Source organism: Notechis scutatus, chromosome Z (assembly GCF_049901735.1).
Source record: "Notechis scutatus isolate UNSWTSFEM ecotype Mainland chromosome Z, rNotScu1.2, whole genome shotgun sequence".
NCBI classification, from domain to species: domain Eukaryota; kingdom Metazoa; phylum Chordata; class Lepidosauria; order Squamata; family Elapidae; genus Notechis; species Notechis scutatus.
Window position 1 is genome coordinate 71,438,454 of NC_142025.1, and position 21,873 is coordinate 71,460,326.

At 38.3% G+C, this 21,873-nt stretch overlaps 1 protein-coding gene across 10 annotated transcripts in view; it reads left to right on the forward strand.

Annotated features, from left to right (window-relative positions):
• HECW1 (HECT, C2 and WW domain containing E3 ubiquitin protein ligase 1) overlaps positions 1-21,873 on the forward strand; it is a 307,384-nt gene that overhangs the window by 14,741 nt on the left and 270,770 nt on the right. For 3 of the 10 annotated variants that reach the window (XM_087945042.1, XM_087945047.1, XM_087945050.1), the window contains exon 1: positions 2,657-2,968. The exons of 4 other annotated variants lie outside the window; for them this stretch is intronic. In XM_087945042.1, the coding sequence (XP_087801168.1) occupies positions 2,939-2,968 (30 nt within the window). In that variant the 5' untranslated portion in view covers positions 2,657-2,938. Of the gene's footprint in view, positions 1-2,628; positions 2,969-21,873 lie in introns of those variants that run through there. 3 more of the 10 variants (XM_087945043.1, XM_087945051.1, XM_087945045.1) reach the window with 3 other exon arrangements.

Here is a 21,873-nt window from a genome sequence, read left to right on the forward strand (position 1 = left end):
GCCCAATCCCACCAGCACAGATAAACTCCATGGCCAAAACACTAATCGCCAGAACCAAACGCCTGGCAGACAAGACACACATAAAGACTGAACTATGCACCCTGACTAAATACTGACAGCCAGCGGCTTCCACAAAAGCAAAATCACCGGCTTGATCCACAAAAACACACAGAGACATAATGGAGACCTAGAAGATGAACAGACCTATGGAACAGCTGTCCTGCCCTACATAAGAGGTACTACAGATAAAATCAGTAAGATACTACACAGACATCACATCAAGACTGCCTTCAAAACAGACAGAAAAATAGCAGCCATCCTTAGAAACCCCAAAGATAAAATTGACCTGGAAAACCAAGGCATATACGAAGTCCCCTGTGCATTATGCCCGGCCACATACATTGGACAGACCAATAGAAGAATAAGTACCCACCTAGATGAACACAAAAATGCAGTAAAAAAGCTGGAACACACTTCCTCACTAGTCCAACACATGAAAGCCATAGGTCATAGCATCGACTTCAATGGCACCAAAACCCTAGCCACCATAGAAAACCCCAGCCACAGAATTATCAGAGAAGCCATAGAGATTGAAAAAGACCTGAAAGCATGAATAGAAGAGATGATTCCACCAGACTGTCAATTATCTGGAAGCCTGCACTCACAAACAAAAAAATCTCCACACCACAAGCCAGGCAAACACCTGGGCACAAACAGATCCCCCCTGATATCTCCAGCTCAAACACACCCCAACCAGGCACCCAGATGAAACCTAGCTTCCTAACAAATGATAGCCGTCCATTTACTCGGAGCCAAGCTGCACTAAAGGCCTCCAATACAGGAACACAACTTTGACAGCCAATCAAGACAAAAAAAGCCACAAAACAGACAGAAGATATTAGAAACACCAATCAAGCAGAACACAGCAAACTCCAAGACCAATAAACACAGACCAAGACTCCCAACCAATCAGGATGAAGAAAAAACCATTCTGGCACAGCAGTAAGCTAGCCCCAAATTTAAAACTGAAACCACTGTAAAAGTCTGACTCACAGACGAACACAATACAGAAGCTTGATGATGACAGATGAGATTCTGCCGAAACGTTGCTACAACTTTAAAAGCACAACTATAATGACGTGGGAAAATACCCGAACAAAGCTGAATACCATATATATACATATATATATATATATGCAGACACTCCCAAGAGATTGTACCCTTTGATGTAAATAAGCCTATCAGAAGTAAAATAATTGATGGTGCCTTAGAACTAGAATGTACAATATAGCAATAGAAGACACCCATGTGCCCACTGGGCTTCTTGCAGCAATTCTTTAAAATAATACTGGAAATGGGAAAAACACTTTGTAAAGGCAAATTCTGAGATCCATCCCTGGTTTTAGAAAATAAACAGGCTATCTGGCCTAGTCTTTACACATTCCCACCAGTCTAATAGTAGTGATGGGGAAAGAGATAGAAGTCTCACTAGTTAATTTTCTGGTAATCAGGTGTTTTGCAAATGGCAATACATCCCATAAGGGAATGTTGGTGAGAAACTCAAATTACTATCTACTCTTATGTATTCTGCTCAATGGGGCTTATTCCCAGATAAGTAGACATAAATGAGGTTAGATTGCCCCCAACTTTGTTGGCCTTCAGAAAGTTCTTGAAGATATCAGGCTTGGACATCTCCTGCAAAATGGATATATTGCCTGTACAATGTTACAGGTTACTTTCTCACACTTTCTAATTGTTTTAATTTATTCCAGTGTATCTTTGCTATTTTAACTTGTGAGCCAATCTGAGTCACCTAAGTGAGATGACCAGCTATATATAAATTGAAATAAATACCGCTGCCTCATTCTGCCATAAATTTGGTGGAGTGCATTCCTTTTTAGTAGCTCAATATAAATAAACTTAGCTGTTTCCAATATAATCAATAGTACTTAGCTTAACCGCATGTTCTCAGAAAAGAAAAGGGTAAACCTGCTTCTCATTAGAAAACAAATATAAAAATAAAACCCAGATGTATCAGATCTGGGTTGCAATATCAGGATGATCATTAGACAACAGCAGAGTCGTACATTCTTTGTATTATTCCAAACCAATTGAATCCTATGAAAAGCACTCATACTGAATGCATCCAACAGGAATCCCATCACTGGTCACTTGAATGTCTGCCCAATATTTGTTTTGATGAAGAAAATTTTGGCAGCATAGAGATGTAACCAGAAAGTGTATAAATGATTCAACAATATACCACCTTTAAAAAAAACACCTCAAATTAAGCACTGCAGAAAACTGCACTAATCACATTCCACGCGTTTCCTCCAATTTAGCACCTCCCCCCAACAATGCTGACTTTTCAGCTGGTCCTGACCGACAACATCCATGCCCCTGAAAACAATGCGTCGTCTTCGAAGGTCCCAAGAACCATTGGCAGCCGCGTCTGCCATACTCCTGTCTCCAAAGAACACGCATCAACAAGGCCCCGACGCGCTGAGGATCACCCGGGGGTTGCGAGGAAGGAGGATCTGCCAGGGGAGACCCGCTGATTCAACCGGGCGCGCTTCATGGTCGGCTATTTCAGCTCGATCCTCAGAGCGGGGCGGGGCGGAGCTGATCGAGCCGGGCTGGCGGCGACACGATCAGAGGAAACGTATTACGCGCCAGCGCCGCTTCTGCTGCTGTTGTTGCGGGTCCTTGGGAGTCTAGTGGTGCTTGAATGAAAGGACTGTCGCACGTATCTTTTCTCACTCGCGTCGTTCAGTTTCTAAAGCGCCGGCGCTGCTACAGCAAAGCGGTTGAGGAACCCGGAAAGGCCAGGCTGTCTCAGATTGCACCAGAGAGCTTAGCAAGTAGGCATCCAGCCATGAGCCGCACGTGTGGGATCTAAAAGGCTGTTCTGTTTGTCACCGGTCCCCATTGAAAGAGCATGCTCTGCGCTCAGCCCGGCTTTCTCCAGGTAAGACACGACCAGAATTGCCCGCTTTGCCTCGCTTGGTTGGTTGGTCCTTCCCAGTGGTAGCTGCTGTTAGTTTCAGGCATCTTGGCCAGCATCCCTCTATTCCTGCTCTTAGCAGTAGAACCCGCTCCTTCTGCCTGGCTCACAATATAGTAAAATGTTCCTGCTGTCTTCCTCCCATCCCGCAGTCCCGAAAGCTAGAAAGGCTTTGGGTTCCTACACTGCAGCATTTTCCTCGTCGGTCCGTGCCAGGGTCTTGTGTTGTTGCGGGATTGGATTCGGACATGTTCAGGGAGTTACCAAATGCATTCTAATAGAAAGCCGCATTGGGGGGAGGAAAAGGTCGGAACGTATTTTCTAGATTAAGTACCTATTCCAAGAAAGAACCAAAATGGACTTCTCTTTTGTGGCTTATCACACAAAGGATGATAGTAATAGGCTAGGAACTATCAGGTATTATCAAGTCATAAAATATCTTGTAAAGCCTTATTAATTGATTTGTTTATTTAACGGGAGGGAAAATGTGGATGAGTGTGAAATGACAGCAAATCTGCCTTTTTTAAAATTCACCTGCTGGCATCTGATTGAAAATGTCAGAGAGTGGGAACAAGGTAGCAGGAGGATTCTATTTATATGTGTACAATACATGTCTCCAAACTATGCTTCCCCTTATTTTTCCGATTCTAAAGGGAATTAGAAGTCAATATGCCTATACAAGAATACCCTTTATGTTGCTGCAAGATTGGAGAAAGGAGTTGGGCACTTTTGGAATATATATAATAATATAGTTATCAGGTTTCTGTAGCTTTGATATTTTTTAAATTAGATTTGAGTGGATGTCAATGCAGCAAATTCTTCCATATGGATTTTTGACTTATCTCCTCCTCACCCCCATCTTGTTTAATGAATGGTATTTCTTTGACTTAGTTAAATACTTCTGGTTTCTTTTCATATGATTAAGACCAGTGGTGCAATAATACAGGTTTTTTGTTTAATTTTTTTTCTTAGCTGCCAGCAAACATAGAAGTAAAGAGGTAGAGTTCACTGGATTTCACTGTGATATGTTCTTCAAATGAAAATGAACATTGTTTGGCCTGTTTTGGCCTGTTTATGTTCATTATTTTTAGAACTGCAGTGGCACCTCTGTTATGCTGCACATAGTAGAAGAGGAGAGCTGTTTTACAGCAGCCAGTCAGGCTGGAAAGAACTCTTCTCCTGGCTGATTTTACTAATTTGTATGCATTTTTAATATACCATTTGATTCAGTGGGGTGCAACCCTGGACTGAAGAGAGCAGCATTTAAAGGACAGAGGGACTGCTGCTTGGACAATGTAATGTAGCAGGTGATCATCTGTGCCCTTGTAAAGCCAGGAACATATGAGGATTTTAGGTATTACAATAACTCATTTTAACTGGGGGATTTGAAATTTAGATTTTCCACCAAGAAGAGATTATAATTCTCCTGCTCTATGACTATCTTTTGTGAAGCAATGAAGTATACTATAGTATAGTGCAGGGGTCACCAACCTTTTGGACCTCAGGGACCACCAAACTCATAATTTTAAATCCCATGGACCAGAGACCCTAGGAAAATCCCAAAAAAATTCCCCACCCTGTTTTCTTACTGATCAATCACTCTTATTTGGGATTGCACGATACCATCCCCAGCTCCGTTCTCAGGCAGAGAGAGAGAGAGAGAGAGAGAGAGAGAGACTTTTGGCTTCATGCAAGGAAAGCAGCAGAAGAAGCAGAAGTCTTTCTTTCTCTCCCCCAAACTCCACCAGAAATGAATCTTTGTGAGACTTGTCACACCGGTGCAGCATCTTGGAGTAGGATGCCTTGCAGTGTCCCAAAGACACATTTCTGGCAGAGTTTGGGGGAGAAAAAGAAAGACTTTTGCTGCTTTCCTTGCGTGCAGCCAAAAGCAGAAGAAGGAAGAAGCAGAAAGAAGCAGCCAGGCGCATGGGGTGAGTGGGCCAAGTTCCCCCCTCCCCTCAATACCTCGTGTTGTTCACAATGAAAGCAATGCAAGCCTTTTGTTTCTATGGGCCATGTGGGCGGCGCAGCCTTGGGTTCTCTCGCAGCCTGGATTAATTGCTTTGGGGGTGACATTTCTCTGCAGACCACCAAAATTTTCTCACGGATGAGTGGTCCCCAGCCCACTGGTTGGCGGCCACTGGTGTAGTGTGTTGAATGCAATGTATGCTTGTCTATCTCTTCTAAAATGTACAATTTTTTTAAATAGTGTAACACTTTTTATTTCTAATATGAGCAGCATCTCATATTAGTTATGATGTATTTTAAATAAAATTCTGCCAGTACTTTGAAAAGATATTAGAAAACAGACTCAGCTGATTAAAAGTATATTTCATCACTTTGCTTTGATTTTTTATATTCTAGTTTTATAATTGAGTATTGTGAGTGAGAATGCTTTTTTGTTATAAAGCTAATTATTGCAAACATGCTAATTAGACATTGAAATTTAGACAATGAAATCACATGTTTTCAAACCTTATGTAAACATATTGTTTTGTGGTTATTTAGTATAGAGATGGCCTTGAGAAACTATACAACTTCAGTTAGAATAGCAGTATTTTATTCCAGTCAGGAAGAAGAAACCAGTAGAAGAACCTCAAAATAGTTCCACCTTCATTGTCTAAAGTATCACATGGAAAATGTACTTAGGCTTTCAAGATTCTGTTATCAGTAAAATAAAATTCCTGTCAAATTTATGGAATATGTTTCCTGACCTGGTCCATCCTGAAAGGTTGAAATCTAGTTTCTAGCTAGAAATGTTCAAATGTAATATAAAAGGCAATATATTCTTTTTTGAATGAGTACATATAGTTATAATTAATTCCTATTGATGTGTAACTTATGAATACTGCAGTCATTTAGATATTAGATGCATTTTTTTTAACCTCACGAATTTGCTATGAATTTCTAAGCAGCTGATAAATAATGTCTTTAACTTCATTTACAAGAGTTATGTCCATCACAGTCATATGTCATGACAGTCATAAAATTGCAAGCTTTTTGTGGCAGTCATTAAGAGAATGCGGTGGTCATAAAGTGACTGCCACAGATATTAAGTGAATGCCATTGTCATTAACCAAACCAATGGTTTGCTTTGGATGCCATTTTGCTGAAATTTGGATATAAATGCTGGTTTTCTGTAAAATCATAGTAAAACGTGTTCATGTGACTGTGGGATGCTGCAGGCAGAGTTAAATATGGCCTGGGTGCTCAGCACCCAGAATTCAGTCACATGATTGATGTCACCCAATCATCAGAACTTTGAATCCAGGTCTTAAGTTACCCCAAGGAGGTTTGTTCTAACCTGGAAGGGTTGCTAAGTGATTGCTCATTAGTCAGGAACTATCTGTATATGTATGGGTAACTTTCAACAATAGTGAAACCACAAAACAATAAATCTATAAGACAAAAATTCTCCGGCACTTTCAAGAAACTATTCACAGGCTCACATCTCACTTTAGTCAAACTGTCCCACAAATAGCCTGACCTTGCGCACCTTAAAATATACTCATTAAAAAAAACTGAAGCCAGTCCAGCTCACACAACAGAAGTATAATAGTCATTAAACAAAGGATGCCCAATAATGCAGACACTTTTCTATTCTGGCTCACAATATAACTTCCAAGGGATCTTCAAGGATAATTTGATGTAGAGCATATTGCAATAGTCCAACTGAAAAGTGCCTGTGAACCAGTCTTCCCTATCCAGGAAAGGGTACAATTGAGACAAAATAGGAATTTGTAGAAAGGCCCTCTGGCTATAGCTGCCACTTGCTCTTCAAACAGGAACTTGGAATCCAGGAGGACCTCCATATTGTGGACCAATTTTGCTTGTGCTTTTGGTTTGTCTTGGATATCAGAATAAATCATGAATAATGTCAGTCTCCTGCACTTCTTCATTCAAAATACAGCCTTTGTTAACAAAGGTCAGAAGTTTTAAAGTAGCAAATAATGCACCGTGGTTGCTGAATTATGTTCAAGCTACTGACTGAACCAGTCTTGCTTTTTTCATTGCATGATAACATGCAATCCTCCAAATGTCAAATGACTATTCACATTCTCAACTACTGGCTTAAATTGAGGAAACTTGGAATCCATCAACAACTGAAGGTCAGTGTTTCCCAATCAGATGAGTTGGATTTATATCTGTCATTCACCATTGTTAATGTTAGGATTTATTGTACTTATGTGAATTGAAATTCAATACACAACAAAGGCAAATGTTTCAGAAAGATTAAACTATATCATTAATATAATACCCTGACTGATCTGTGAAAGGATTAGAGCTCAAAAAAGCTCTATCAGTCAATCATTGATTGATTATGTACTATCAAGTTGTTCTCAACTCCTAGTGACTTCATTGATCTTCTTCATGATAATCTATTCTAACCTGTTCTCTCAAGTCTCCCAATGATGCATTCATTGCCACCATAACCAAAACCATCCACCTTTGCTGCTAGTCATCTTCTTCCCTTTCCTTCCCTTTCCCCAGCATGATAGCCTTTTCCAGAGCAGAACATAATATAGATATCACTAAGATGCCCACCCAAATTGTGGGAATGCCTGGTGTTTATTGGCTGCTATTTCATAATGACCCTGAAATTAGAATAAAGGGAACATTTTTTCTCAGTTCTATTATTAAGAAATAAGACTCTAGAACAAGGATTTTCAATTTCTTTTCAGGGTGTGGAATCTGGTAGCTAAAAATGTTTTTCCCCCCAAACCCAAACAAAGTTCAAGTGATGAACTGGCTGAATTGGCTACATTCACCTGAATCCCCCCTCCCCAGTCTCTCCTATAATCCCTCCAAGCTATTCTGTTTTCTTTCTTCCTGCCAATGTCAGTTAAATATTTAGTTGATATAGAGATTTGCTTATACAAAGACATTAGAAACATTACAGGTAGTCTTTGACTTACAGCCATTGGTTTTAGTGACTGTTCGAAGTTACAGCAGCATTGAAAAAAGTAATTTATGACTGGTTTTCACACTTATGAAAATTGCAGCAGCCCTATGGTCACTTGCCTAGAACAGAGGTGTCAAACTCACATTGTTGTGTTATCACATTTTTTTCCCTCCCCGAGCTCCGGAGGCTTTCTTTGAGCCTCTGGGAGGGCAAAAACCACCTCCCTGGGCTCCGGGGGCTCCCTAGAAGCCGGAAATGGACCTATTTCCGGCCTTCCCAAACTTACAGGAGGCCCGTTTTTTTGCCCTCCCCGAGCCTCCGCGTGCCCTGCACTTACCTGCATCCAAAATGGGCCGCGTGGGGACTCCTGGGAGGGGTGGGATGGGGTGGGTGGGGCCAGCCAGGAGTGGGATTTGGGGGTTCTCCAAACTGCAGAGAATCTTAGGAGCTCTCCCAAACCCCTGCGAACCCCTAGCAGCCTACCCCTGATTATAATATATGATCAAGCACTACCTGGATCAGGATGGAAACCCCAGCCAGTCAAGTCAATAACCGGATTTTTACTGGTATTGCCTTGTTAACAGGATAAGCAGAAGTGAGTATATTGCTGTTACTGTTTTGCTGTGCTTAATGTTTATTGTGCAAATCTTAGCCACCAAAAATGAGTAATTAACTTGTTCGGCAACTATTACTCTGGGCATTTAAATTTTTTAATGTTAAATAAAATAACAATATTTTACATTATCACTTTGAGCAGGGAAACTTGAATATGAAGAAAACACAAAGGCATGGTTATGCTTTCAGAAAAGCTTTTTCAAATAATCTGCTTTCTAGAAAATGAAGTGGGCTGGTTATGCAGTATCAAGCTTAGAAGCTATACCAAATAAAAAATCTTTGGCATCTGCTAGTAAAAGTATGAACAAATGGTAAAAATATATCTAAAACCAAATACCAAACTCTATGATGTTTTGAAGGAGTGTTTTGACTGATTTATTCTATTAAAGCAGATTCTCAAATCAAGTAAGTCCTTGCTTTGAATTATCAAATCATCATTGAGCATATGTAGTTCCATATAAGGAAAATGCTATGGGTGGGAGTTAGTGGCACAATGACCAGGACCTTGACTTTGACTGACTAGTTGCCAATGAATCAGTTTAGTAATTTATTAAACTCTGTGCTCACCAGAGCTTTTAAAGAGTAATAATGCTAGCTTTACTTTGTTTTTTCAGATCTCAAGTTTTTTAATGAGGCCAGCTACCAGCCTTAATTGTTTTCTGCTGATTTGTGGTTAAAGTTATAAGTTTTGAGTGAATGCATTCAGTTGCCTAAAATATGCCCATTTCTATATTTCGCTATGAGTACATTAAGCTAAGGAATGAAAAAAGTTTATCTCCTTTTTTATTCTCTAACACCATATCCTGTGCCTCAAATATTGGAGAATTGGTAGAAAAAGAAAAGAAAGAAAAATTAAACACAGAATTTTACCTTATACTAAAAACTGGAGGAAAGGTAGTTTTAAACAAGAAACCAGGAAACGGGAACTGGAGAATTACCTTGGCTGAATTTATTATTAAGGTTGGCTAGCTGAAATAATTCTTCTCCTCTCTACCCCATTCCTATTAAGAAATAGTTGGATTATTTCGGAGTACAATTATAAGTCCTAGTTGGATCTGTTACACTTCCAATTAAACCTCTGGAGGCAAAAAACAACTCTCATCCTTCAACTGTCCTGTGATTGCCTTCCATTCTTGCTCTGTTTTTCCTAAGGTAATGGCAGTACATGTTTCCTTTCCTTCCATTCTGTGGTTACTGTGGTAGGTAGCAAACTTCTATCTATCTTTGATAAGTGGATGAATTCTACAGCAATTACATCAGCAATAGAAAAAGATATATAGATAGTCCTCACTTGATGACCATAATCAGGCCTGAAATTTTGATTGTAAGTCAGGTAGTCATGCAGGTCAGAGGTTGTAATGACGAGAATATTAGAGTTTTTAATTTTAGTCTGTGAGGCCTTTCTACCTGAAATTGAGAGGACATCTATTATAATTTTGTTTAAGTACTACATGAGGACTGAATCACTTTTCCAAGGGCTATAATTCTAGTCTTCCTGATGGAAAATTCTGTATATAGAAATAAAAATAGCAGCACAATGTGCCAACAAACATACATTTAGCAAAAAAAAAAAAAAGGGGGGGGAATCCTCTATTGTGAAGCTATAGTGGCATCCCATTGTTCTGTTCCAGACCACACAAACACAAATGAAGAATTTAAGAGCTTTACTTAAACACAAGTCCTTAATGTCATTCTCCAATTCCTCTTTGCAATAAAATTGCTTGCACACAGTTTCCCCACAGTCCCAATAAAGCAAAGTCCACAAATCCAGCAGGAAGTCAACAAACCTAATACAAACTCCAAACTCCAAAGGCACAAAATAAAAACCAAGGTAAAAGTCCAGAATCCACTCACAAGTTCAGAGTGCAAGCACAGGGTCAAGAAACATGCCTCTGGAATCCATGAAGCCAGAACACATACCCAGCAGGACGTTGAATGATTATTTCCAGAGTAATGCTTTTACACCTGTTGGGTTAAGTAGATTCATGCCTGTGTAACTCATTGGGAGGGATGAGGGTGCCTCCTCATGAGTATCCTTGCTGACCTCCGTTGCGCCTTCCTCCATTCACTTCTGTGTCTCCTGGATCTGTTGGAGGAGGCAATTCCTCCTCATCCTCACTGACCTCCTGTGCCTTCCTCCATTCACTCCTGTGCCTCCTGGATCTGTCCTTCACCCTATGCTTCTGAATTGGTCCCTGAACCTCCAGCTGCAGCTGCACCTCTCCTTTTTCTTCCCCAGCCAGGCATTCATCTGGTTGCTCCTCTGGCAACCTCTCAATATTCCTAGTCTCAATTCTTCCTCTGGCCCCTCCATTCCTGACTTGGGAAGTGGAGCATCTGGACTGGACATCTTCCTGGTGCTCCTCCGCACCCCCCTCCGAAGTCCCTGGAGCTGGCTTTTCTTCATAATCCAATCTGGCATCTGGGAAAGCCAACACATCCCCTACTAGTCTTGCCTTCAAGAATAACTAATCATATCTGTTATGTTTTGAGAGTTATGCAACATGCTCACTCCCCTGCCACTGATACTATTACTAACTTTCCGTATCGGTTATTTTCAAGCATCTTATCTGTTTTTAGTCTTACACAAGATCTGAAATTCAGGTGAAATTATGTTCTGCTTGCCAGATTTTAACAAAATGACTCAAGTTGGTGAGTGACCTAATTGCATCATAATGGTTTCTAAACTATCATTTTTTGCCTAATTATGTACTGTTCTTTAAATGGTGGTAATCTTGAATTTGTTGTATTATTATGATAGTCTTTCATATAAATGTACATTTTGGAGGGAGTTTTAAAAAATATTCTATAAGCGGCATCCATTTAATTAGCCCTCATGCATTTTCCTTTTCCTTAGCCTGATACGGACGTAAGCAATAAGCAATTATTATAAGCAATAAGCAATTAAATATACAATTCTCAATTAACAGAGTTTTATTTTTTCTCCAAAAAATAAATTTTTTACACAGATGATAATTGAACAGCTAAGGCCTAAAGAAAACTGCTTAGGTGTCTCAAACAATCTAAGGAACAGATAAAAGCTACTAAGCTTCAATATGTTATAGTAGCTTTTATCTGTTCCTTAGATTGTTTGAGACACCTAAGCAGTTTTCTTTACGCCTTAGCTGTTCAATTATCATCTGTGTAAAGTTTTTTTTAAAAAAAAATAGGTTAGGTTTTATGAAGTCTAGTATGCCAGACTTAACTTATCTGTAAAGATTATAGGCATCAACCACTAAACATGATGATTAAAAATAATGAAATAAGTGTTGATATTGCAATGTTGTTTTATAAATATTGGATGCAAGTGTCTAAGGAGTTATGTCATCATGGCATACTTTTTGTCACATATTTTTCTGCAGATGCTCAATTCTGGAATTGTAGACAAAATTTATTCCTTTGAAATCTTGAACTCAGTCTAGATATAGATGCATTGATACATCCTGGAAAGTCATAATGTGGTTTGCTTTGTTTTACCTTATTGTGAATTCAAAATAACGATGATAGCTAAGTGCTGTTATTCTTGTAAAATGCAAGTATATGTCCAGACCATGTTTCTTCCTTTTATAATATTACTGTCTTTTCCTTCTGTTTCTCCTTTTTTTTCCTCCTAAAAAAATTGCTATCTTCTTTTTTTCTTTATCCCTCAAGAACTATAACGAAAGAAAAGATTGAATAGCTGTATCTGGTTTTTGATTAATAACTTGTCTAGAAACATCTTGAAATCTTATTAGGTCATTGTCCTCAGGTGAACTTTATTATTAAAGAGACTAGGATAAAGCTTCTGAGATGATCATTTTACCATCGTAGCAGTTCTTAAGATCAAGTCTCCCAGTAAATTGGTTCCTATAGTTTAAATTCAGTCAGCAGTTCAAAAGTTAATTCTCCAACTGATCTTTATCTGTAGTCTTGTAGTGTCTCAGTAGAATTTTAAAGCTTAGCAGACGTTCTTTTCATAATTCCACGAGCAAGATTTTTTCACAAAAATATGAGACATTTTTAAAATAAATACATATAAATAAACTCTTGAATATCATTTTCCATTCCAGTTTCTAACTCTGAGCCTTAGCTTGCTATGAGCAAAAAGAAGAACAGTAAAGAATGGGAGTGATTTCTTAGTTGTCCACTACACCACTTCACTGGTTTGGTAACTAATCATGATGTTAAAAATTATGAATATTAAAGATAATGATATCATATGCTACAAGATCTAATTAAATATCCAAACTAACAAGTCAATGTAAATTGATTTTTTTTTAATAATCAAGGCCTGATACAATCTTTATTGAAGATTGTCTTAAGTTTTTCTGCCTTCCCAGCCTGAACATTTCTGTCAGGTTTCCAAGTGATGAAATCCATTTAAAAAAAGAAAAACAAAGTCCATCTTCCAAAACAGTTTATTTTATTTAGGAAAGCATCAAATTGGCAGTCTGTTGTAATTCCGGATCTGACACAACCCGGAATTACACCACATAATATTGGAAATTAGAAACATCCCCTAAAAATCACATTCCCCAATAGAAGTAAATCACCGTTGCCTGATGTCATCAATCTCCACCTCCAGTCTCAGCAAGGTCAATTTCTGTTCCCACTGGAAGGAAAAATCACCTAGCCTAAACAACTCTACCTCCACTCGTCCTATCTTAGGAATGTGGTAAGCCCAAAACCTTTTCCCCATAACCAGCAAAGAGAAAGAAAGAAAAAGAATATAAGATACGGCTAAATAAAATGGCTATGCATATGTCAATTTCAGACTTGACAATTTCTTTGCTTCTTGGAAAGAATAAAATGTAAGAGAACAGATAATTGTTTCTCCTTGATTATTTCTGGATTTGTTACTAGGATTCTATTGAAGTTTGGCTCTTGACATTTTCTTTCAACGGTGACATATAATTCCCTGTTCTATTAGTAGTCTTGATAAAGAAAACCACTGTAAATAATTATAAAATTTACAGTTATCTACGACATGCTTTATTACAAAAGCAATAATTTTTGGGATACAGAATTTCTAATATATTTTACACTACATTAAAATTTTTCCTAGAGTAAGATACCATAACATTCATAGTATAGTAACAGGTAGAGAAGAACTGCAGTGGTTTTTAACAATTATATCAAACCAGATTTAATAATTAGTTTTTCTTTAAAAAAAAAAAGTCCTAGTAACAACTGTTAAAACACCTATGAATTTGGATTATGAATAGGTTAGATTAGGTAAAAGGCAGTTATGAATGCCAGACAAAATAGAAATGGATATAGAATTGAAAAAGAAGGATTGGAAATATAGTAGTACCTCTGGTCCTGAACACTTCTGACCTTGACCACATCATGGTCCAAATTGAGTGATGACCAAATTGGGTGACGACCAAAAATTTTGGGAATTTTTTGCATCTAGTCATGAACAAATACTTGGGTGGTGATCAAACACAGCTGTGGCAATTTCCCCTTCTGCGCCGATTTCCCCTTCCGTGGCAATTTTTTTACACGCATGCGCAGTCAGTCTCGCTTCTGGTCATGACCACATTGGGCTGGGAGCGAAGTCGTGGAATTACGGTCATGACCAGAAGTTCTACTGTAACAGAATTAAAAATATTGGTTTTATCTATACTCGAAAAGTATAGGATCTGTTGTGCTGGATTATGATTTTTTTCCAATGTTAAAAACAAAGCCAAAAGGAATGTATCATATTTATCTGATAGGAGGATGAATGTTTTCCTCCCCCTAAGTAAATGGGGTATATATACTATACATGGAAAGTGTACATGACAAAAAAAATGGTTGCATTTAGTAAATTACCTTTCATCTGGTTGTTAGCCTAGTGAAATTAACTATTCTGTAATAGCTAAAAGATTTCTATTGCTTTTTTCTTTTCATTTACAGTTTCTTGCTTTCTTTCCTTCTAGGTTTGTTTTCCATTTTTTCTTTTAACTGATCTGTGTACAGTTTTTTGCAAGTTTAATATTTCTGTTGGAACAGGGAAGAGATGTGTGTGTTTTTGTGTGTGTATGTGTACATACATGGCCTAGAGCAGTGATCCCCAACCTTTTTGATGCCGCGGCCCGGTACCGCATCAGCTGGGTGTCATGTCCGGTACAGGCATCTACTGGGCGCCGCCATCTTTTTGATGAAAAAGTGCTTCCGTGAGGTCACCGGAAGCATCGCTTTCATCAAAAAGATGGCGGCGCTAGCTGCTTCGGTGAGCTTTTCCGGCAGAAATGGCTTTCTACCCGAAAAAGCTCATCGAGCAAATGGCCGCCATCTTTTTTTGATGAAAATGTGCTTCCGGTGAGCTTTCTACCCGAAAAGCTCACTGGAAGCACTTTTTCATGAAAAAAAGATGGCGGCGCCAGCAAGCCAGCGCCCGGTAGTGGTTGGGGACCCCTGGCCTAGAGGGCAGCATGGGAGATGGAAAGCACATGTACATTGAATGGTATATTTCTTTGTATGAGGTTGTTTTGTATTAATCAGACAGAATAGGTGGTATATGCAAATTTAAAAAAAAATAATTTTATAAATAGGATACTTCCTTTTACAGGGAATTAGTAGTTAATAAAACAAATACAAATTTATATTTGACCTTTTCAATAGTATGGAATATTCTTTATTGCCCTATTGTGATCAGTGTACTGATTTATTAGATGGGAGAATTTTTTGGAGTAATTATAACTGCAGTCAATAAGATTTAACAGTGGAATGGGTGAGCATTACATAGAGTTATTATTGCCATTGTCATTGCCACTTGTTTATTATTTTGTTCTTTGGGAGAGATAATATTTAGAGTCAGCTTTCCTGTATATAAATGTAGCATGTAAAATTCCAGCCCAAAACAGAGTTCTTTTTTAACATTTTATATGCTGAAGTAATAGTTTATTGTAATTGGCTAACCACTTTAGATGTATATGCAAATTTGAACTAGATTTCTTCTGCACTTGCATTTTTCTGTCTCATGCATCTGTAATATAATAGCTAGGGGTTTGTTAAAAACACTTTCTACACCCTTTTATCTACACCCACTTTAATTTCTGTAGAAAGAGTTGCTATACATCTTACATAGTCTTTTCTGTCCTTGATATATCATTTTTTGATCTGGATAGGTTACAAGACCAATTAAGGTAGGTAGACAGCTTGGGCTTCACTTGTCCTGTACATTGATTTGTAGTGATAAGTGATATCAGTGATATAGGCCACCATCAATCTGGTACTTGAGGAGAGGTATGGATTTTCTGGAAAAATTTAAATACTTTCTATGCAGAAGTGTATGATTCAAATTGACATATATGAGAATGCAAGTGAAAAATCAAGTACAGGTAGTCCTCGAGTTACGAATGTAATGGAGCCTGCCAATTCCATTCAAAAGGATTCGTAGGAGTGAATCGCATAACTTTACCACGATCATTCCCTGCTTTTGCCCATGCATTCATTAATTGAATGTGCAGGTTGTTAGTACACATGAAATATCTCAGGCTGGGAAAGTCCATTGGGGCCACTTGATTAAGAACACTCAAGGCCTCCCCCCACCCACTGAGATACCTCATGTTCCTCCAATTGCTTCCCCTCCATCCTGCCACACTGGGTTTCCATAGGCAGGCATGCGGAGATTCACTTACCTTTCGAAGATCTAGCTGTCTCTTTTCAGCCTCTCTGTTTCTTTGCCTGCTCCTGGTGAGTGGAGAGAGCAGAGGGAGAATAGGACAAGAGTACCTTGCCTGGTGATAGAGGGCATCCTTGCCTTGTTCCTTTCTTAATATTAACTTTCCCCATCATCTCACCATTCACCATTATTTTTGAGGTTTGTGTATAATACTGTATATTGCTTTTATCATTTTAACAAACTTTTTCCCAAAGTCTTTAGTTAATCTTGGTTATGTAGTAACCTTTAGGGGAGATAACTGTATAATAGAGAAAGAGGGTAAAAGTGTTACTGCTACTTTAGAGAATGATTTATATGTAATACATGATGACCAGTTGAAGATAGCTAACTCAGTTTATAACAATGTTAAGCCACATGATGAATGTATACATTTACTACATAGACGTCTGGGGCACATTAATTTCAAAATGCTCAAACAAACTGTTGAATTGTCAGAGGGAGTAAAATTAAAACCCTGTAGCAAGTATTTAAACTGTAATGCCTGTAGCCAAGAGAAAAGCAAGGTTATTCCAGCAAACAGACTGAATGGGTTTAAGACCAAAGAACCTTTAGAGGTTGTGTTTGCTGACATAATTGGTCCTAAAAAACCCAGTTTGGGAGGTGCCTGCTATGTTTTGAGTATAATGGACCATTACTCACAGTATGGTTTCTGCTATCTCATGAAAAACAAAACAGAAACATTCCAACATTTCTTTAACTGGCTAAGATTTGCTGAGTGAAAAATGAGGAGTAAAGTAATTACTTTAGTTACTGATAACGGACTGAGTTTGTTAACAATAGATTCCAAACTATGCTAAAATTGGCTGGTGTTGAGCATAAACATTCTGCACCTTACAGACCACAACATAACTCGTTTGTAGAATGAAGAGGGCAAACATTACAAGCCATGGCTCGCACTATGTTATCTGATTCAGGTTTTCCTGAAACACTGTGGGGTGAAGCCATAATGTGTAGTAAGCATGTTTTAAACAATGTAGTTAACACAACAACTGGAGAATTGCCATTCACTCGGCATGGCAGAAAGCCAAATTTAAGTTACCTACACACATTTGGAGCTCCAGCATGGGTGCATATTCCCTCACAAGTAAGACTGAAAGGGCAACATAGAGCTAGGAAATTATTTTTCATAGTTTATGAGGCCAACTGTAGATCGTTTAGATTCTGGGATCAAGGCACAGCTCATGTTTACTGTAGCACTAGTGCTAAATTTCTTGAGCACGTTGGGTGGAATAAACTGGAACAGGAATCCAGCAATGACACCCAAATAGTCCCTAAAGATAAAATAAGTAAATCACGAATAGCCATTAAAGAGGAAGAACAGGAGGAAGGAGGAGAACAGGCACAGGAGGAGGTAGAAAAACAGGAGCAGGTGGAACAGGTGAGTCCACCAGTAAGCCCTGTATTACCAAGACGTTCAACCCATGTAGCACGACCATCTGATAGATATCAGGCCAAGTGTATGCCAAGTGAATACAGTTCCAAATAACTATAATGAACTAAACTGTATCCTGCTAAGAATCAGGCTACTTGGCAGGAAGCAATGGATAAGGAACTGGAATCATTAAAAAGGTTGGAAGTATATGAAAATGTCAGGTTACCACCAGGTGAACATGCCATAGGGTGTAAATGGATTTATAAGCTAGACAGGTGTAGATGGGACTGTCACCCATAAAGCCAGGTTAGTAGCACAAGGGTTCAATCAGACAGCAAATGACTACGATGAGGTGTTTGCACCTAGTCTGAAGGCTATTACATTAAGGGCAGCATTAGTGTGGGCAGCTAAGGAGAAATACATTATAAATCATTTAGATGTAGAGACGGCATATCTGCATGCACCGTTGCAACCTTTAGGTATCAAAAATGATAATACAACTGATTGCTGGAGATGGAAAAAGAGTCTTTATGGCTTGAAGCAATCAGGATATGAGTGGAACCAGTATATAGTTAAGGAATTAACTAAGATAGGTTTTGTAGCTGGCATGGCTGATCCATGTTTGTTTAAAAAAGAAAGTAATGGTATAATTTCATTGTTGCTATTGTTCACTGATGACATAGCATTAATCACCAAAACTGAACAAGAAGCTACTGAAATAATATCACTGTTAGAGCAGAAATTTAAGATATAACAGTTAGGAGATATTAAACAATATCTTGGTTTAAAGATAGATAAAACTAGGGGAGGCTACAAAATCTCACAGACAGATAAAATTAACCAGTTACTAAAAAGTTTTAAAATGGAACTTTGTAAACCGGCTAAAACACTGATGAGCCAGGAGTTTAGCCATAGTGATGTTCAAAATCCTGTTTTTGATAAGAACATTTATCAGCCCTTGATTAATAGCTTATCTCAGTAATTGGTCAAGGCCAGATATAGCATACTGTGTTAATCAATTAGCGAGATTTAACGCTGAGCCAACTGAAAGGCACTGGCAAGCTGCTAAGCGTTTGTTAAGATATGTGAAACAAACAATGCATTATGCATTGTATTTGGAGCCTAAAGATGAACTAAGTCTAACTGCATATGCCGATGCAAGTTTTGCTACAGACGTAAATACACGTAAATCTACATTGGGTACTGTAGTATTATTAGGAAAGGTGTTGATTGGATGGAGGTCTATTCGACAGAAACATTTAAGTTTGTCAACAATGGAGGCTGAATTCTCATGTTTGTCTTTATTATGTACAGATTTAGTTTGTTATAAGCAACTATTGATTGATATGGAAATTGATGTAACAGATTCTATTGTTTATGAAGACAACCAATCAGCAATACAAACGGCTTCAAATCTTGCTGTAAAGACAAGATCAAAACACACAGATTTAAGATATTTAAATGTGAGACAATGTGTGCAAAGTAAGATGATTAAGCTGGAAAGGTGTTGATTGGATGGAGGTCTATGTCAGAAAATAACATCGCAGATCATTTTACAAGAGTCCAAGGCTCTGTAAAGCAAAAGACTTGCTGTGAGGATTATAGACTTAGGATGTAAGGTTGTATATATTGTCCTACCCAAAGGGGAGAATGTTAGGAATCTAAGTCACCTAACAGTTGGGTTGGAAAATATATAAACCAGGATAGACATTTTAATACTGTCTCTTCAAGGGAATGCTAAAATTGTAATTGGGTGTGGTTCCTCAAACGGCCATAAGATGGAGCCAGAAACCTGGGTTGTTCTTTTGTTGCTGAGAGTGTTGCCATTCCTGCATTTCCCTATTGACTTTTGCTGATTGTCGTTATTCTTGGATTTGATGTAAGTCTGTTACTAAACTGTTTATGATACTGGACTTTGTTAATTGGATTATCCCTGGATTGAAAACTGACTGCTTTAACCATGAATGACTTGGACTGTTTGTTGAACTTTGCTTAACCATTTTTACTGGAAGTAAAAAGCTACATTTTACTATACAGTGTATCTGTGTGCTGGTTGTGTGTTATTCTTCACTACTCTCACTACGTCTCCCTGTGTGCGCTCATTCTCCTAACGGGGAATTACCTCAACAAAATTGTTGCAGGATGCAAGAATCAGAGGAGGGTTACCTAATTGGGAATTATACTACCAAGCTGTGATATTGATGTGGATGAAAGAATGGATCGTGTTAAGGAATACAAGGTTATTAACATTGGAGGGACATGATTTGCAATTGGGATGGCATGCTTTTTTATGGTATGGGAAAAATAAGATCCATGGCTTCTTTCAAAGACACTCTGTAAGAAATGCTTTATTTTTAATAGGGGAAAAAGTAACAAAACAACACTGTTTGAAGATTCCACTCTGGCTTTCATTTATATTTCCAAATGTTCTCAAAAAGGGAAATATTGTTAGATATAAAGGTGTTTTAAATGAAAAGGGTGAATTCAAAACAAAACAAGACTTGAATGAACAAGGGATTGATATGAACTGGTATTTATATATGCAAATTTATTCTAGATATGAAAAAGATGTAAAAGAGGGTTTTTTATAAGTTGACAGAATTGGATAAAATTCTCACAGGAACAGAGGAAAAGATGGTTAAAAATTATATAATTATCTATTAGAAGTGAAATTAGAAGAACAAGTAAAGGAGATGATAGCCTGGGGGGGGAAAAATGGTTATGGGATTGAACTAGATAAATGGCAGAAACTATGAGGTAGAAACTGTAAGTTAACAATGTAAACAGCATACAAAGAGAACCTATATAAGATGTTTTATAGATGGCACCTTGTGCTAGCAAGGTTGGCAAAGATGTTTAAAGATAAGTCAGCTAAATGCTGGAAATGGCATCAGACACCAGGATCATGTTATTATATGTGGTGGACATGTACAGAAGCAAAAAGATACTGGACAAAAATACACTGATGGTTGGAAAAAATGATAAAACAATATCTAGATATTTCTATTGGGAATTCTACCTGATAACTATAGTAAAGAAAAACTGTATCTGATTATTCATATCTTAACAGCAGCTAGAATTGTATTTGCCCAAAACTGGAAGAACAATAAGACTTCCACAGAAGAAGAGGTGATTATGAAAATATTTGAATGTGCAGAAATGAATAGATTTACACTGGAAATTAAAGAACAAGAAGATACAGAATATTATATGATATAGGATGTATTTTATAAATGGTTGGAAAACAAAGAAATTGAATATAAGATAAGCAATGAGAATACTATAATGATAAGAGAAAAAGGTATGAAATTTTTAATATGAATGTAATTTTAATGATATTATAGCATGAAATGTATATCAAATATGAATATGTGCACAAGATATATGTACACCGCTAAACTGAAAGATGGTCATTTTGTAAAAGAAAAATGTAAAAAAATTAATAATAAAAAAGAGCACCCTGTCTGGCTTCTCTGACTCACTGAGGCTCTTGTTGCTTCTGGAGCAGCAGGCAGCCTCAGTGAATGTCCTCCAAAGGCTTTCAGTCATGCCGCCACAAAGTGCCCAATCAATGCTCAAACACTTTTATCCCGGAGATTGAAGCTTCATTTGCACGCCAATGGGACGCTTTGAGGTGGGAAAATTGTGCCACCTCATCAATGCGCAAACAGTTTTCACCCAGAGACTGGAAGCTTCTCAGGATCATGATCTCGTGGGATTTCAGGCACCCATCTGCTTCTACAAAGAATGGATACCCAAAGTTCTATGAGATCAGGGCACCTAGAAACTTCCAGTCTGAGCACGAAAAGTGTTTGCACACCAATGGGAGGCTTGAAGCAATGCAATTTCTCTATCCCAAAGCCTCCCATCGGCATGCAAACACTTCCGTGCCAAGACTGGAAGTTTTTTAGAGGAGATTCACTGAGGCTGCCTGCCGGTCCAGAAGCGGCAGGCAGCTCAGTGAAACAGAGGAGCCAAGCAGGATATGGTCATCCTGTTCTCCCTCTCTCTGCCCACTCACCGGGATCAGGCAAAGAAACAGAGGTTGGAGAAGAGACAGCCTGCCAGTGGAGACCTAGCACAGGGAGGCAGAGGGAATAGGCAAGTTAAATGTTGTACTGCCTCTACATTCATAAGATTGAACGACTGCTGTGAGGCTTGGGACTGTGTTGTAAGTACTTGGGGAGGGTTATGTCACAACTTCAAACAGTTGCTAATGACCTGTCGTAACTCGGGCATTACCTATAGTAATTCAGGTAATTGAAAGGCTTTTTTTTTAAACAAATTTTATTAATTTTCAAAGACAATACACAAACACACAAAACATA